This window comes from Lepeophtheirus salmonis, chromosome 2, assembly GCF_016086655.4.
Source record: "Lepeophtheirus salmonis chromosome 2, UVic_Lsal_1.4, whole genome shotgun sequence".
Taxonomy (NCBI): Eukaryota; Metazoa; Arthropoda; class Copepoda; order Siphonostomatoida; family Caligidae; genus Lepeophtheirus; species Lepeophtheirus salmonis.
Genome location: NC_052132.2, coordinates 40,324,064 through 40,344,298, shown reverse-complemented (window position 1 = coordinate 40,344,298; position 20,235 = coordinate 40,324,064). Strand labels below are relative to the sequence as shown.

Sequence of the window (20,235 nt, the reverse complement as noted above, 5' to 3'; positions counted from 1 at the left end):
ATACTTCGAGATAGTGTTGGACAGGGCCTTATTTGGGACTATAATGTAGTGTACAGGGTGTCCACAATAAATTGGAACTATCTTAAAATTCAACCTGCTTGATAAAAATGGAATTTGGAGTGTATTTGTTAATAGGAAAAAGTTAGACATGATATTAAACAATAAATTTATTCAACATGTCTTCCTCAGCATCCATTATCTTTTCCATCCTACCCCTAAAGGATTTGCATGCCCTGATGACTTCCGCGGAATCGACAGCATTCAACTCCCTCGTAATGGAGCCCGGGAACTTTGTGGTGAAGACCGCAGGGACCTCTTCTCTCTCCTTGGCAAGCCACCTGTCATTCTGGACGTTGTAGCTTCTGTTGACAGTCCAGTTCTTCTCGTCGGAGAAGAAGATGATTCTTCCTACATGGCTCTTCAGGTCATTGAGGAGACCCTTACACTTTGGTGAGCCTGGTGGCCTTCATGGATGCCGTGAGGATGTGTTGTTTGGCCATTCGGTATGACCTGTACCCGAGGTCCTCATTCACAGCCTTGGAGACCAGCTGCTTGCTCACTCCACGGTTCTTGGCCAAACTTGGCAAGGAAGTCCCCGGCGAAACCTTGATGGACTTCCGGAGGCCTTCAAGGAAGCGGGATTGCGGATTCGGTCACTTCTCATGTTGTGGGCCTTGCGGCAGACCTTCCCCTCAACCTCTCAGGCATTGAAGACCCGGTACACCATGGTCTTGGAGTAGTTAGGAAGCTTTTAGATAGCAGAGGGCTTGTGTCCCGCACAAGCCAATTCGAGGATGGCGTCTCTCCTTGCTTGTTCTATGATGACTATTGTTTGTTGTCAAAACAATTGTGGTGGAAGTTATAGTGTATTGTTCACGCAAGTAGTTCCAATTTATCGTGGACACCCTGTATATCCATCCAAGTTTTTTTAACATTATAAGAAATTCAAACACATACATGTGTAGTTTCAAAACAATAGTTTGAAGAATAGAGATAGAATACGGACGTCCAGGAAGAAAAAACGTAAAAACACATACATAGTTTCTAAACAATAGGAAGAATAATTGACTTACATATATTATTCTATTTATCATAAATTCTGAAAGTTCCTAAATTTTTGTATTTCAATTTAGAGTATATTATCAGAGAGTGAATTTAAAATCATTTTTTTCATCAAACGTCAATTTTCAATTTTTAAAAAAGAATGCCACAAAATATTGCATTTTGGACTTAAAAATATAAATCCTAACACAAGATAACTAATATATTCAATTTCCAGATCATTTGACAACATAATTTTCGCAATATTTGCAAAAATGAACCAGTTATAAGGGGTTATTATATATCAAAGTCATATTTTGATAGTTGAGAGAAAGGGAGTTAGGCCCTCTTGGATCTCCCGATTTAACATATTTAATAAAATATTACTTATATTTATAGTGATTTGAGATCAATTTTATTTTGTTAAGTTACTTATATTATATCTCAAAAAGCCATCATTTATATTCATATTAAAACAAATGTACATACCTTCACTAAATATATACTAATAAATAAATATTTATACAAAAAATAAAAAAGATAATGTTAACTTAAGTTAATAATATAGCGTTACTTAAACAATACATCAGCAATTCTAAAAAATATATAGATATCAAATGATATACTAAGAGTGTCTAAAAATAAGTATTTGATCTCTTGCCGATTTTGTAAGTTATTTTGTTTTGTAATAACCTGAGGAATGGAAGTAGACACATTTTTTTTTCTCTACTAAGGAGAAATGACAACTTCACAGCATCAAAGAGTGGATGGGTATCCGTCCATATACCGGTAAAGCTTGGGAAACAACTTCCTTTCCACAGGGAAGGGCAATAAAAATGGTTCGTGTCATCCAGTACAACAATTATCAATAATATACGGTCATAGCAACAAAGGAGTGGCTCAAGAAGAAGTACATTATGCTCAAGGAGTGGACTAGCCAGTATCCGGACCTCAATCCAATCGAAAATCTTTATCTGCGGCTACAAAATTGGTAATATGTATTTTCTCTACTGTAAGTGGTAGTTCATAAACTATCATTCAAAGAAAAACATATCCTATATCTTGTTTTTAAAATGATTTATGTGCGTGTTTGATGTACGTCCCACTTAGAAAAACAATGATGAAATCGAATTTATATAAAAAATGGAGACAAATACAGACTTTAAACATAAAATTAGAGTTGTTTAGAATTTTAAGTTACCTACGTAAGGCTATGCTTAATTCTGATAAAACCAGATTCCGTGGCTTTAGAGGGCAAGTTTGATTTTTCGCTAATAAGTTAATTTTTATCGTAAAATAAGATCGATGCCCCGTGTCTCAAAGTATTTTTTAAGGTATGGGTTATTGATTCGAAAATGTACAAAAAAAAAGAAGAAGAATTATTGTACAAACAGAAAAAGGTAGAACGTATATTAAATACGAATTGAAAAGGGGAATTAGAAAAAGGATGCGCGACTTAATCTTAGTATGTATCTTCAATAGGGTTGAGGAAGGAATATGGTAAGTTAGCAATGACAATGACAATACATAATTTATAGGATCAAAAATTAGAAAAAAATTGCTTTATATTTACCAAAATCAGTATGCTGACATGGTCAATTATTTGTTGCAATTTCTAGAGTGTCTAAAGGGGGTGCAGGTTTGCTTATATAGACATTAAAGGGACAGAAACAGCCAAATTGTTGTATACAGGGAGTTTTTACAATAGAAATTTAACTATTATATAATTATAGTTTATAGTAAATCGTTTTAATTTATAATTTTAACATAAATAAGAAAATAATATAAATTATAAATAATAAATAGAATGTTCCAATTAAAGAAAATATCAGGCATACAAATTTGACCGCATGGGATCGAACGGGTGTATCATATATTTTCGTGAATAACTAAAAAAAAATATACCCCTTGAAAAAAATATATATAGCTTTTCTTCATTTAAAGACTATTACTTATATTCTGATACTGAATTAATTATATTTAATCTTACTGTTTTGTGTAGAACAGCGTTTTTCAACTATTTTCCGTCGGGCACCTTTCAAAAGTGCATAAGATCTCAAGGGACCCCATTGTTGAATATGAATAAAATGAGACTGCATAACCTAAATACAAATGTCTTGCTTATTTAAACGGGACATTAATGAACAAAAGTAACTTAAATCTTTCAAAACAGAGTAGACTGAGGCTCCATTTCATAGTCCAGTTTTAGTAGGGTTTTTCTTTTTAAAAAACGATTCATGATACTGTTGTAGGTTCCTCGCTCTTTGAAAAATCAAATCTTTTTCCGTGGATGAATGATAAAGCGAAATGATGCACACTGCAGTCAAGCTTACTCCGGTGTGCTATTAACATGAGACGTTATTAACAATGGGTACTTGAGACATCTTTTACGGTTAGTTTTATATATTGATTTATCTTAAATTAATTTAAGGCTTTATCCTTTCATAATATGTAAAAAGAATGTATTCAAATATATTTAAATTAATAATATTCTATTTTTTTAATTGATTTGTAACAAATAGATTCTAAAGTACAGGGTGGAACGATTAAATCTGCTGTAACTTTGCATCACCACCCACCACAGCCATATATCATGTACTGACACATATTTTTCTGTTGCTACGGATTCTTGTAGTATTTGGTTAGTTACAAACAAAGCCCATTGACAACAACATCTCTCTAACATGGAAAAAACGGACAATGTTTTCAATGAGAGAGATCGAAGATGCGCCGCTATTTAAATTATCATACAACTTTTAACAACAAAGAGATTTCTTCTATACTCAAAATGCCAAAACGAACGATTAGAAGCATAAGAGCGAACCTTAAAGTGTCTTACAACCTTTTGGAGGCCGTGGAGAGGAAGGTCTACAACCCAGAGTGCTGCAGGAAGGCTAGGAACAAGGAGTTCATCAGCAAGGTCCTGGAGATCATTGATGTGGGTCTCACGACACCTATGCGGCAAATTGCAACGAATTTGGACACACCACCATTACCATTATCAAGATAGACTCGAAGTACTGGTCCTACATGTGTCATACTGGCCAACTGAGAATACCAAGGGCCTCAGGCTAGTGAAATCTATGAGATTGCTGAACAAGATCAAACATCCCAAAAAGCCTAACATGCTGGTTTTTTTTTTTGAGATGATAAGTACTTTTGTCAAGACCAAATTTACAACAGCTATAACCACAGAACAACAACAACAGCCTCCAACAACCACGATATGCCTCGGGTCATGAAGAAAATTTACCGGCAACAGTGATGGTTTTCTGTGTCGTCTCCAGTGAAGGCCATGTCATACCTCCTCACATCATCAAAGTTGGCCTCAGAGTCAAAACTGAGGTCTACCTGAAGGTTCTGAAGGAGGTAGTGTTCCCTTGGATACAACAGGTGGCCGGCAAGAGGCCACGGGTATAGAAGCAGGACTGTGCTCCTGCCCATTAGGCCAACGCCACCCGGGAGTGGCTGAAAAAGAATGCGTTTGACTTCATACAGTTCTCACATTAGCCCCCTTCCTCACCAGATTTGAACCCCCTTGACTACTGGGTGTGTTCCTACGTCGAGAATAACACCAACATGACCCCCCACAACACCAAGGATAACCTGATTGTTGCTATCCACCGCTAATTCGCCTTTCTCCGATCAGCACAAGTTCGAAAGGCGTGCTCCAGTTTCCCCACCCGTATCGAGGCAGTTTTGTAGGTTGTAGGCGGTTTGAAGGAATTAATGTCTTCTCTATAGCCTAACAGACATGCATGTTTCTTGATTTCAATAAGTATTAAAAAATAAAGCTGAAGTTCCACCCTGTACGTGTTTTTCAAATTTTACTTTTGAGAAACTCAGTTGTATATGCCAATTTGCAAAAAATAATAATTTTTTTTTTATATCTAAAATTTGAATAATTTTCTGTATTTTAACTTATATTGAGGAAAAAAATAAAATCTGAATAATGTAAATTTCTTATAGCTCCTGAAACTTGATGATTTCATGTATTGAATGAGGATACATAAAATATTAAGTAATTTTTTTTCTTTGTGTTTCAGGAACTTTAATTTTAGTGATTATATTTTTAAAGCATACAATCAATTATATAAATTTGATAATATTTATACTGTTTGATATTCTATACTATGGGCTATGCTTAAGTATTTAAAATAAAACTGAAGGTTATGAGCTGAAAACTAAAATACACTCATTTGATTCCACTCTACCTAAAAGTACTTCATTTTTACTTTTGTTCCCAATTTCAAAGACCATCTAACCTCCTTTTGTACTTTGTGAATCGCTCTTAATTTAAACTGCTAACAGTTCAGTCAATCATTCAAAATATGGTCGATATTCATATCTAAGTATTGATTTTGATAGCTTAAATTGTGTATCTCACTTGATATATAAGTTTGGTCTGAAAAGCTTTCAGACCTAATTGTCAAGATGGTAGAACTATTAAACAACAGATAGTCACATATATCTTGCACCTGTTGACAGTTAATCACCAAAGTTTCAGCCATTTTGGACGTGCATTTGTTATGTAACAGTAGTTTGAGTGAATTGATGTGATGGGAACATCTTTAGTACAACTGTGTAGAGTTACACGGAGACTATGTTGAAAGGGAAAAAAAAATCAGAAAAAATGTATTTCACCTTTGTTAGACCGGGAACTTTTCAGAACACTCTTGTATATTCATGTATATGATTATTTTATTTCATAAATTGAACAAAAATAATTTTTGTGTAATTTTTGTACAGCGTACATTAAAAATGTCTGTGAGATCAGCTTTTAATAAATGATTATTAATCTTTATTGAACCTTTTTTGATCAAGCTTTATAATCTTATACCTATGATTTTTGATACATGTGATTTTGAATCCTCTAAATGAGCAGTTGCACATTCTTTTAGACTCAAAAACTTCATGCATGCAATTGAAAATATATAATCAATGGAGTATTATTAAACAGAAAAGTTGCACTTTAAAAAAAAAAATTACCCTTCAGTTTTCGAATATGTATTGCGTCATTGAAACAGTACTAAAATGGGGGTTTTAGAAAAATTACAAATTAAATTTGGGAAGTGTTAAATGAAGAAAAGTATTTTTTTTAATATCCAGTAAAAACAATGTGTCATTTACTTTGAATAAATTTTCAATTTTTAACCAAAGACTCAAAAATATCGATAAAAGAGGAAATTTTTGACTTAGACATATTGAAAAAAAAAATTTTTTGTTTTTAGAAATGGAATAAAAATATAATTTTAAAAATAAGAAAATTCTGACCATGCATGAACCTAAGGGGGGGTTGGAAAAATTTGACTTAACCTCAATATTTATTTTACTTAATAATGTGATTTCTAGCATGGTCGATGTAGGCCATTTTTGAAACTTAAACAACCTACCTTTTTTATTCTCAGAGCCATTTGATCAAGTTATATGAAGATTTATTGGAAATTATTCCATTTTATGTCTTAAAATATCAATTATGAGCTCCAAATTGGCATTGCCTTGAATTATGATGAAATTCATTACGTATGTTAAAGAATTCTATTTGAATTTGTCGTATTTATAAAAAAGAGTTAGAAAAGTACTGATAATTTTTTATTATTACAAAACGGTATGAATAAAAATGCTGTTTTTTTACTGTGACTACATTTTATTGCATGCAAATGAAATCAAATATAATTTATATTTAAATTTTACTTTTAAAAAGACACATGTGAAACTTCACGGAAAAGGGTTATATTTGAATTTTGATAAAAGATTTGGTTTCTATAACTTATTTTAAGTCAAATATCATAATCAATATTTTATTTAACAAAGTACATATATCTTAATTTCTTCCCTATAGAATTAAAAAAAAAACTTTTGATAATAATATAATATTATTTCAAGTTTTTGTGGAGTATTTGAAATTTGATATATTTAACATATGATTTAGTGTTATTTTTTTCAATTGAATCACCTATTATACAGTATATGTATATTTAAAGTTATAGAATATTGTATGGTTTATATGCGTATACTCACCGGTTCACCATTGATGTACCATGCAAGAGATGTTGGTGGTGAAGATTGATGTGCAGTACATGTTAAATGTGCTGTTTCTCCTACTTGATATTGTTTCCTTGGACTCTCAATGGTTGGGCCTTCTCGTGGAAAATCTATTAGATAAATAAATAACGTTAAATAATGAGTATTTTGAAATCCTATAAATGTATATTAAATTGAATTTCGGACATAAATAGTCTAATAAGAAAAATTTGATTGCATTAAATAATTAAACATTATTTCTTTATAAGTTTCTATTACACAATTCTTACCTAATTATGAAATTATCTTATTTTATAATAGTTTATTGCTAAAAAAGAGTTAATTTGAGTGCAAACAATCAACGTAAATAAACCTGAGGAGAAAAATTCACTGGTAATAACAAAGTACGAAAAAAATGCTGATGCTAGTGTCCATTGGTAACTCATGGAGAAATAAATTATTATTTTTAATGACAATTTCGCCTTGTGAGACAGTCGTCTTTTTGAAAGAAAACACGAGTAGAATAATTCAGCTGCTATAAAAAGAGATCGGATAGGAATGTTGTTGGTTTGAAGAAAAAGTTAAGAATATTCAACATTAAACCTACTCTTTGTTTTTTATATCAGCTGAGTTAATTGACTGGATTAAATGATTGGCCAAAATAGGTTATCTTAAGGAAGGTAATAATTAATGCCCTATTGGTATTATTTACTTGTTAATACTCTGAACTTCTTCTTTCTTCCTTTTCATCTCTACTAAATCCCTCATTCCTTACAGATGAAATTTTGATCCAGTTTTTCCCCCAAACTTGTCGTCTATATACATGGTTACAATTCAAGTTTTATGACTTGTGATGTCGCTTATTTGTCATATACAAACTAAGACTTAGTAACGTACATGATAATTGGACACATTCATGAAAAAAGTGAGAGATGAGTTCAGTCAGTCTGATATAAATGGAAAAATGAGAATAAAATAATGTATAAACTATGAAAGTGATATTTAGACACAAACTGGAGTAGAAAAAATATAAAAATGAGGACGTTGTTGATTAAACTAATAAACATATGCAAAATGTACTTAATTCCTGGAGAAATTTGTTAGTTTACAACTTTGTTCTTCTTGGTTCATGAAAATAATTGTATAATTCTACGTTAATTATAGAACTTTAAAGTCTTTGAATAATTTCTTATTTTTTAAGAATTTTAGTTGTATCATCTACTTTCTTGCCACTATCACGTAGCAGGCTTAATCACTCATCTGATAAATACATAAATAACGATGATTGACACGCTCATCCCATGGTGCCATAACTTATGGAGTACTTGATCTATACATCATTTTATCTTTGCATATTAGTGAAAATGTGTCATTTATAAGCAAGGATCACGTAAAATTAGTCTAAAAAAAATGAAGATATGACGTCTCTGGAATGAAAATAATAAAGGTAGAACTTTAACATTAGTTCATATATGTATATATATTTATATACATACTAAAGGGAACAATATCTATAGATTAATTACAACTGGGTTCCCTCTAGCAAAAGTTTAAATAACATTTAGATTATCATTTTCACATCCACGGGTCACTGGTGTCCAATAAATTTAATATTCTTTACTGTGCTTATTTTTAAATCAATTTTTTTTGTTTGACACCTAAGATGTCTAGCTATATTTAAATTTTATAATGATTAATCGAAATTGAGTTTTGAATATTTTTTGAATTATAAAGTATCATCATTTTTCCACTTATAACTATTTTATTTTTGAAGGAAATTATCTGTTAATCAAATATATAATGTCACATTTATGCTTCAAATATTATTTGTAACATATAAATTAGAAGCTATTCACGAATTAATTATATGGGACACAGATGCCCCTCTGGGTATAAAGAGAGTGTTTTTTTTTGTAAGTGTGTCAACTTGTGTATCAACTCGACATAGAGTGCCAACTTCAATATTTCTAATCAATGAGTGTGCCACTATCAACAATAATGGTAAAAATCAAAAACACAAAAGCTACGGAAATATGTTCTAATTTGTGCTTGGCAGTGAATATGCCTCCGAGTGTCAGTAGTGGAATGAGTGCCATAGGTTGCCAAACCCTGCTCTATATATTTTCTATGAATTAAATATACGTGATTGAAAACAACGCTAATAAAATATATTTTTTAATTAATGAGAGTTTGATTAATGATCAAATTTGTACTCGTCTTGAAGAAGTGGATATTGAACGAATAAGATATTCATAATTTGATAAATTATTTAGAAATATAAATTATTGTTAGTGAAGAGACAACAAAAACTACTGATAACAATTCGCTTTTAACCCTTAAAGAAACATTCAAGGTATTGCAAAAAAAAAAAATAAAATAGATTACAAAAACAAATACGATTTGAGTTTGACTAAACTGCTCAAATAAAGAAACAACATCACTTCTCACTTGATTTCACTATCCTAGGGAGAATTAATCAAAATACAACCTCTGTTGAAGCCTTAGAATAAGTACTAGAATGAATTAATTGATAGACATAATCGTGGATCAAACTAAGATTTAACATTCTTAACAAAATGACCGAAACTTTACAGTATACCCGGACAAAATGTGTATACCGTCAGTTTTCCTTTGCCATTTTTTTCCTATAATAGGGTCTAACTATATACTAGATTTCCTCAGCAAACAAATTAGCATGTATAGCAATGTTCAATATCTTATCTCATCTAATAAATCTCAAAAGAAATGTAAAAAAAAATCGGAAATATAATCAAATATTTTTATATTTATTTGTATATACATAATAAAGAATATAAATGAACCAACACGTAAAATATATCTTTAGCACTCTGTGAGATTATTTCTTACTAAATTAAAGTTTTGCAAATGAAAAATAATAGTTTGACATATATAGAGATTTCTTGATTAAGTTACCAAAATAATTGTAATTAAATGAATCTTAATATTCAAAATTATAATCCTTTTGACTTGAAAAATAATTTAGATTATATAGAATGTCGCATTAGAAGATATTGCTTAGTTTTATAAATGAATATACAAGCAAAATGACTTGAATAACTAACAAAGCATTCATAGCTATGGTTGTGACTAATTTCCTCTTTAAAAGAGGTTGCCTATTTTAGTTATTTTGTATGGAAATGATATTCTTATTTATTATTTATGACCTTTTTTAGATTCAGATACAGAATTTGTCAGCTTTGCCATACTGTTATGCAAAAATTTTTGATGATATATTTGACAAGATTAATTTCAATTTTCACATTTTTGGTAAATGTATTTCTATTTTAGTGATTTTTTTTGGAGATCTGTCATTAAATACCGGGCGTGCAAAATTATTTACCGATGATGTAAATATACTTTTTAAGAGGTTTTGTGGCAACCAATCTGATTGTTTCGTATTTTTACTGTTAAAATAATCAAAAACCCTTCCTGTGAGAGCGTAACAACTTCCACACGTGAGACCATGTCCAATCAGGAAACAAAGAAGATCGAAATTGCAGCCCTCCTCCGAGCGGGAGTGCCTCATAACAACATTAAGGAACAGGTTGGGGCCTCGTTGAAGACAATTTACAACGTTTCCAAGCGCTTGGAGGCTGGGGGTGATCTCAAGCATTCCCCTGGGGCTGGCAGGACGCCCACTGTCTCAACAAGGCAAGTAAAGGCAGTGTTCAAGAGGACTCCCAACAGGTCCATTGCCGACATGACAAGAAAGATGGGAACGTCGACATCAACTGTTTCAAGGGCATTGAAAAGGGCTGGAGGAAAGTCCCTGAGGCGTACTGGACGCCCTCTGCTAACTGAACGTCAGCGAGAAGTCAGACTTGAGCGTGCCAAGAAAATCTTGAATGATATCAAGAGCTCATCTGGACGCATCATCTTTTTTTCAGATGAGAAAACTTTTACGGTCGATCCTGTTTTCAACAGGCAAAATGACCGTGTTGTGAGCTTTGGAGATATTTGGAGATCCAGTGGAAGGCCATGAAGCCGGTATGGTTCCCCACTGGCTCAGATTAACAGCAGATGATTATGTGAAGATTCTGGCGTCCAAGGTCCTTCCGTGGATCAAATCCATAGTCGGCAACTCTCCTTGGGTTTTTCAACAAGATGGAGCACCCGCCCACGCTTCCAAGAAAGCTCAGGAGTAGCTCAAGGACAACATGAACTTTTGGCCAAGGACTACTGGCCCCCTCAGAGCCCAGATCTGAACCCACTAGACTTCCCTATCTAGGTGCACGTGGAGACCAAGGCCTGCAAAAAACTACACAAGAACATAAATGCCTTAAAGGCTGCTGTCAACAAGGCCTGGGCCTCCATAGACGCCGATTACATCCAGCAAGTCTGTGGCAGCTTCAGACGTCGCCTGACCAGTGTCATTTAGTCAAATGGTGGCTACATTGATTGTTATTATTCTAAAAATGTATGAATAAATTGTTTCTCAAGTCGTTCAATGTCATTATTGTCCACGATAAGTTCTTAACAAAAATCGGTAAATAATTCTGCACGGCCCGGTATTAGATAATTTCATGTCTTTCTCGAAAACAACCACTGTGTTGTACACAAAAATTTAAAATTATGCTACATAGGAGGGGGTTAGGATGTAGTTCCTCCCCGAAGTTGCAACAATAGCTGCAATATGGCGTAGTAGTAAACAATCAACCAATTAAACAACACTCATTCCTATTCTCTTGAACAAGATACTCGCTCGTTCTTTGGGACGAAAATATACAATATGTATATATATGGACTTCAAAGACAATTCCTAGGTACGATAGAGTAATTGTATTACTATAATGTTTAGTTATACTTAGGAATGAATAAAATATTAATGTCTCGCAGGTATGTAAACATAAAATAACCCCCGAAAAGTATCGTGATAATCCTGAGAATTTAAAAATATATTTGGAAGGAGAACAGCTTAGCTGTCATGATGTTTTATTAAATCAGCTGCAAGCAGCTGTGGGAGTAAGGAAATAAGCACAAATACCACTTTGTATTTAGCAGGGAATTACTCTGATGTCTGTCCTCTATTCTACTTTGATTCAGCAAGGATTTACAGTTAGACCAAGATTCTCTCTCCCCAAGATTTAAAGAATTATGTAACAGCTTAAGAAAATAAATCATATTCCTCAGATTGACAAACATGAAAAAAGTCACACGTTAGTATATGCTTGGATGGAATTTACAGTTCTAAATGATGGGACCTCAAAACATGCAATTAAATGGCTTAGCTAAGAAATTTTAGAATTTTATTGAAAGAAAAGATACTCAAAACCAATTTGTGATATATTTAAATACTATATTTAGCTATATTTTTATTCAATTTGTCCTCCTTTACAAGAATAAAAACCCTCAATACGCTGTCAAACAGATTGGCAGCTCTAGACGATAAAGGCAGTGTCTGTGGTGTACCACGCTGCCATGAGCAAATCCAAATTTAGAAGAAATTCTTCTCCAAAATGCCTCAAACTGCAAAGTCCAGGTGATTAAGGTCAAGGGCGGAGGAGGGCCACATGGAGGCAGGCAATAAGTTAGCAAAATTATTGCAATATAAATTTTGATTCTTATTGGCTGTATGGGTCCGTAATGGACTTTTTGATGTGTGGACAGTCTAGTTTTAGATACCAACGGTATCTGCAGCCTTCTCTGGACTAACACCGGCGCAAAAGAGGTTTTTTTTTGTTGATACTCCCTTCGTTTTTATACTTAGAGCCAAGGAATTCAAATAGAACTTTTTCATCTTTGCTTCAGCTGTCGTTTGGTTGCGAAATGAAACCTTGTAGCTAAGTAAATATCTGCAATAAAATTGTAATTAAATACTACTGCAAGTTTTGGGTCCCCACCTTTGGCATATTTCTATGATTAAATATTACGTAGGTCAATAAACTTACAATTATTGAAATATTAAAATACATTCTACAAGTACATCAATAGAATGTAATAATAAAAAATTATCAAGGGGTAAATTTTGACCCAATGAGAAAGAATCAAATGTTTTTATAATATAATTTAGGTATAAAAAATATATTCATCCATTTTTTTAGTTAAAGAGTCTCAATGGAAAAGCAATTTTGACTCTATGGTAAACGAAGAAAAAATCTTTGGATTCCAAAATTTATGAAGTCTTTTTTGTCATCTATATCGCAAAAAAAAAAAAAAAACAATGCTTGTCATAATGCAAATAAATGAAACATATTGTCACAAAAAATAAAAACAAAAAAACTTACGACAACCCTTTTTAATTGAAAAGCAAGTCAATAAATCATTTTTTCAATAAATTACTTTTTTTTAAAAGTCGATTTCTCTTTTTCAAATTAAATTTTATTTGCTTGTATTTTTTGATAAAATATATTACGTAACAGCACTTTTTTTAAATAATAATATGTATGACATAAAAAGTAATGTTTTAATTTAGGACTTAGGACTAATATACTTATTTATATATATATAAATGTTGATGAAACTAAAAAAAATCACTACACATATTTTATTAATAAACCTGTTGTATTGAAAAATAGGTTCATTGTTGCAAAAATCTTAATTACATTTTTTTTTCAATTCTCTAGTATATAAGACTATTTAAAGTTAATAATGGCTTTACGAGTAGTTTCATAACTGAAAGCAGTAGCGAAGTTTATTTTCTGACGTGGGTGAATAATTACCAATTATCTGAGGTAGGGACTTGGAATTGAAGATTTGAGACTCGACTTGAGTCTATATTTAAAAAGATTACAACTTGAGCATTTGATTGTATAATTGACTTGACATGGAAGCTACGACTCACGAATTGTTTTGATCACACGATCTAAATCTCGAGAATAGACTAGGAATATAAAATTAGGACTCCCGACTCAACTTACACTCCAACGTCATTTCGATTTTTTCACTAGATATACTGTACACTTAAATTTCTTTTGTATTTTTTGTGGACTTGAAGTGGACTCAATAAAAATATTCAAGAACTAGGACTTATGAGCAAATATGTTAACTTCTCCCATTAGAGGCTTTGTCTATCTTTAGGTGTAAATTATTTACAAATTCATAATATAATAAATATATATTTAATTATGATTATAATATTTTCACTGCACTACTAATGCTTTTTTAAATATAGAAGGCTCTGCTTTTTATAGTACTAATTTATTTCCTCTCTTCAAAATCATATAATATGCAGCTGATATTAACAAGTCTCGCTCCCACCTTCTTCTTGCACTTCCCATTAATTTCATACCAACATATACAATATAAATCTGTATTAAAATAGTCTAAACAAAGAACAATGCTTAAATACTTTCCCCTCTTTTGATATTTGACATTTGGTATATTTCAATTTCAAAGCAAGAACTTATGATTGGACTACATTTAAGTATTCTTAAATGTAAGATTAATATAATTTTAAATCAGGTTGGTGCAAAATGGTCTAACTTAATTCTTATATATAAGCGTTTGTTGAAAATACAAAATCTAACTTGGTTTTTTAGTTATATAATTCAAATCGTTTGAGCTTCTCCCTTGTAAAATATAATGATTCGACGGTCATTCATTTCCGTGTGATTTTTTTGTGCTATTTTTTCGCATGGCTTTTTAAAAAATTCCTTATTTCTCTAGATTTTATACTAAAAGACACTTTAAAGATGAAAAAAAAATGACTTTTCTAAAAAAAGTCATTTTTTCATGAAAAAGAAAAAAAAGGTAGTGTATTTTATTTGATAAAAAAGGTCATTTCATGTTACATTTTGAAAAAAAAAAAAAAAATGGGTAAGTTTGGTAACCAAATTGCCCCCCCCCCAAAAAAAATCGATAAATATCTTCATTCAACAAAGTTTTTTCCACCATGAGATGGCTTTTGCATGTAGTTCCAATGCACCCTAAAATTTTAGAATGGGACTAGAACGGTCGATAAAAAATGGGGACTAATACATGCCAAAAATTTGTTATTTGGTTATATTTTTCAATTGATTTCTTCTACAAGAAATTTAAGACTTTCTAAAATGAAGAAAATTGAATTTCTCCTCCAAAAATGTCGAACAAACAATAGAAAAATACCTCAAATACATAAATCAGCCTTCTCATCATAAATGGACATGAGGAAACTCCTTCTTGTTTCAATATATAATTATCATCAAAAAATTGTTGAATAACTTTTCCTTATAAATGAATAAAAATAATATAAAAATAATCAAACATTCTCTGAATACAAAGTATCTCATCAAAAATAACATGAGTAAAAATCATTCAAAAGAATATATAAAAAATATACAATAATATGCTTAGTGAATAATAATGAAAAAAAAAAAAAAACGTCATAAAAATATATTATTTCCAAGGTGCATTTGTACTTCCAGTTGATAACAAAATTTTATGCATTAATATGTACCTACATAGAGAGGTGGGTACAAGGGTGATTACTATTTTGAAATTATTTAACTAAATATATGAAAAAAACTTTCCCATTTCCAGAGATTTTAAAATTCCCTTTTCCTAACATATGTAATAATTGCCTTGACGGCGTTTGTATGAACTAAAATACTTAACTTAAACTGCAATAGTCTTAAATGGAAGTTATTATACCATTTGATTAGTTTGTAAAGGATATATTCGAAAATTTAAATATGTTTTCTACAAACGATAAAAATGTCTAAAAAATATCATAGTAGTTCGATTCTTTGCCTTACTCCGAATGTATTTATTTGATATTTTCTTCATCTCCACAACAAGACAAAAAAAAATTTACATAAACCCCAACATTAAGTTTACAAACGCTCATAAACAATATTCGACCTATAAAAGACACGATGTTCTTGCAACTATATTTGAACATGCATATAAGTACCCGTTCCAAGTCTGACAGGTATCTGGAAACGGGTTATATGAGAATGCCAGAAAATTAAATGCAAGATTTTTCAAAAATAACACGGTTGACATTCATTTTGATGGTAGACGACTAAGAGGAGAAGATTATGTAGACACTACTTACAAGTATCAATTTTATAACAACGTTTTGTTATTTACACGTGATTTGAGTATTTTAGAGTGATTTGAAATATTATTTCTACTAAAAAAAATGGAATTGACTCGTGAACACTTTTGTGCAATTGTTTTTCATAACTTTCGACGTAGGGTTATAAAGGCATCGACGAGCTTAATTCCTGATATGTCCATAATGTACCATCCTATAGAACAATAAAAAACTGGTATAACGAATTAAAGCGAGCCCGAAGTTCGTTCTACGACGAACTTCGTAAAGGTCGTCCAAAATCGATTGTTGTGCCAGAATACATCGATGCTGGGAATATAGGTCGTAATGTAACTTCCCAGGAGATCACAGCATCTTTGGGAATTTGTATGACAAGGGTATACAGGATATTATATGAAAATTTGGCTCTAAAGAAGATTTCTTCTCGTTGGATCCCACATAATATGATAAACGATCAAAAGAAGGCTGTGTCGATTGGTACCAAGAAATGCTATTTTTTTTTGGAGGTGCATCAAAAGCTGTGTATAGTATTTACATAGGTGACAAACATGGATCTATGCATATAACCCCAACACCCTTAAATGCCAATGGACTGTATGGGTCTATCAAAATGAACCAAATTGGACAAAAGTTGTTCGTGGGAGAAGCACATGAAAGAAAAATTTTACCTGTTCTTTTCGTTTTGACAGGTCACGTAAGTTTAATGGCATGACAGCAACGTAGAATTAAGATTTCAAAAATCTTTAAATTATAAAAAAAGTTATATATTTGTATATAAGTTTATATTTGAAAATTAATTTATAGTGCTATTACCTAATTTTTGTTCATTTTGATACAGGAAACGAGAATGTTTATTTATTATTTTAGTCTTATAATTTTAGAAAATTTATTATTAACATAATTTATGAGCCAAAAATACTCGAAAAATGAGAAGAAACAAATAAAACACAAACTAAACAAAAATCAAATTGAATTATAGACCTAATTTTTGGATGTTAGAACGTGTTCGAAGCACTATTTAAAATAATTTTTAATTTGCATGTACCGCAGTGACATTGCCGTGTCAATAGTACAATTTGTATCAACGGTCGACCTACAAGTGTGCACATGTACTTATTACTCCATAACCAGTGATTATTTTATGTAAAAAATGTCTAAAGATAAATAATGTTGGAATGGGCATCTAAAATTTTTTTGAGACTCGTTCCATCACTAATTTATCCCAATTGTTATGTTAAAACTACACATATCTGCATAACTTGAACGTATTATTGAGATATTATAAGATTGCGAACTTTTGTGATTGAATGTTGGAGTCCCGATTTCTATAAGTTATCCTTATTGTCATTGAAATAATATTCTCTCTTTGTAAGTTGTAACAATATGAAAATATATACATATAAATTGGAATGAAGACGCAATGTTTCTATATAGCAAATAAAGAACAAAAAAAAAAAAAAAAATAGGGAAAAAAATGCTATATAAATTCGGTCAAGCATAAAATGAATGAATTATTATTTATTTAAATAAATGAAATTATATTCCATGAATCTATGTATGTATTGTATATTAAAAGTTAAATCAAACAGAAAGTCATAATAAAATAAAAGTAAAATACCATATTGATTCAAACAGCTTTTTAAATATATACCCAAGGGCCCCTCTATTTTTTCCTTTCTTCTCATAACTCTATTTTGCTTCAGGGATAGATTAAAGGAATTACTTTCTATTATGTATTAAGATGGGTCACACATCATCCTTATTCAAATACATAGTATTTTCATCGTCTCATTGATTGTTGAAAGCATTTTGAATGGATCAAATTATTTTCCTCTTTGACTCTTTCTTTTGTCGTTGTACTTTAAGAAAAAACTTCTAAAGTGGATTTAAGAAAAACACTTTTAAAGTATTTAAAAAATTATAATAATATATATATTTGCAATTACATTGCAAAACTGGAATGGACACTCAGTAGAACCCAAAACAACAATTAATGTCATTTTTCCTCAAATATATTTTTTGTAATATCAAGCATCTTTATTACACCTGGGGTTGCAAAATTTCTGGAATTATCAAACATGGAAACTTTGCATGGGGATTTTCGACAAAATACACTGTTAAACTGGTAATTTTCAATGTTGAAGGCTGGAGAGAGAAACATTCTAGGCAAAAAATTTATTTTTGAACATATTAGTACATAAAACAAACAAATTTATCGACAAAATATACAAAATTGCATCATTGAATATGTTTAAATATTATCAGTTTTATACGATCGAAAAATCTAAAGTATTGTCTTATAATCCTATGATTATACCTATACGAAATAATTCCAAAATCAACTAACCTACTAAGGCCATGGAATTTTGCGCAATATTTTTCACCCCCCTTCGCAACTTTAATTACACCTACATAATGACCGCAATTTGAGCTCTGTACCTCAATATGTTTCAATGTTATGGATAGAATTAAAAAGCCTTTTGTATACAAAAGTGATATCTATCAAATATATTATAGTAAAAAAATGAGTAAAAAAAAGTTCATCTGGAAAAGGAAAAATAGTTTATTGACGTTATCAAAGGATATAATAGATGTAAAAAATTTCTTATAACAAAGAAACAAGTCATTAGGTTATAATTTCAATTTTAAGCCATAGTTTGACGTTCAAAAGAACTAAATACTAAATGAAAATCTAAGTTAATGATAATAAATGATAAAAATATAATTACAGCATTTTAAGGATAAACTATTTATTACATTATCTCCATTCTGTGTCTCCTAAAGTATGTGTCTAATTAAAAAAAAAAAAAAAAAGAGTTGTATTTGGAAATTAATACTTTTTTTTCAACTTCTTTATAACTAGATATGTGAAAATTCATACATTTGTACTTATCTATGATTAAAGAATAAACCTTATATTACAAAAAAAAAATGTTGATTATGATTGATTTTTTCAATTTAGTTTTCTATTTCGTTAATAAATACTAAATAACTATTCTCAAAAGAGGAGTTTTATTAAATGATCTATGGAGCATTTAAATCACAAATTACAAGATATCTTCACAAAACTGTTATGGTTGAGGCAAAAATTCAAGTTGATTAAATTTTGCTCTATACTACTTGTAGTTTGTACTGAAATATCAATTCAAATCAGTCTAGAAAAAATCACAAGTAATAGTCACCTCCATTTTATTTAAATTAATTCATGTTTTCAGATATCTAATTGATTAAAAGTATCTAAATTATTTTAAGTAAATTATCTGTAATTAATGTTTTAAACGAATAACTTTGATCAAATAAGTTACATAGCTTCAAAGTGTTCAATTTATTCATGAAACCCAAAAGGAGTCAAAAGTTTTCCATAAATTAGATATTTATATAAAAAAAAGATTGAGGAAACTGTTTGATATTTAGAAAAAAATTTTTATTTTTATTTCTGTGGGTTAAGTTGCAGAAAATAGGGCCATTTCTAGGAGGTGCAGGGGGAGGGGGGTCTCCCTATTGGTTATTATAGTCAGAAAAATGAGATGTCATTCAGAAAATTTGGATGATTTATGTCATGGCTGGAAAAAAATTGAAAACTTGCTCCTAATTTTTTTAAATTTTATGATGGAATCGGGGGAAAAATGGGATGGTCTTTTAAACAAATAAAATTGATTTAAAAAAAAACAAAAACATTTTAGAAAAATAAATGCGTCATTAAGTAAAATATGGACACAATTTATTAAAAAGGTCAAAACAAGACTTCTTTTCTCAAAAAGGTTATAAAAAAATTCTTTTCTAAAAAATTACATCATTCAATAAATATTACTCAAAATTTAATAAAGAAAAGCAATAATACTTCGTAAAAAAGTTATCTTATATAAGATTAAGAAAAATGTGATATCGGTGGAAAATATATGATGGTAATCCTAAATTTCAAAGAAAAAAATTCACGCTTTCCCCTTTAAAAAAAATATCCTAGCATCGCCCCGCTTGGAAACAGTTGTAGCAAATTTTGAAATTTGCATGTATCTTGGAAAATAATGCTTCAAATATGCTTTTAATTTTGACAAAATCTGTGAAATTTTTTTAGAAGTGCATATATAATGTTGTCATTTTATTCTTCAAAAACTAAATTCCAAATTATAAGATTAAGGTGTACGGTGAGTAAGAATGGAAATAACATTATTAAT

The 20,235-nt window shown here is 30.6% G+C and overlaps 1 protein-coding gene across 6 annotated transcripts in view; it reads right to left on the bottom strand.

Moving 5' to 3' along the window:
- LOC121113760 (V-set and immunoglobulin domain-containing protein 2) overlaps positions 1–20,235 on the bottom strand; it is a 445,858-nt gene that overhangs the window by 4,811 nt on the left and 420,812 nt on the right. For all 6 annotated transcript variants that reach the window (XM_071886825.1, XM_040707619.2, XM_040707617.2 and 3 more), the window contains one exon: positions 7,063–7,196. In XM_071886825.1, coding sequence (XP_071742926.1) covers positions 7,063–7,196 — 134 coding nt within the window. The remainder of the gene's footprint in view (positions 1–7,062; positions 7,197–20,235) is intronic.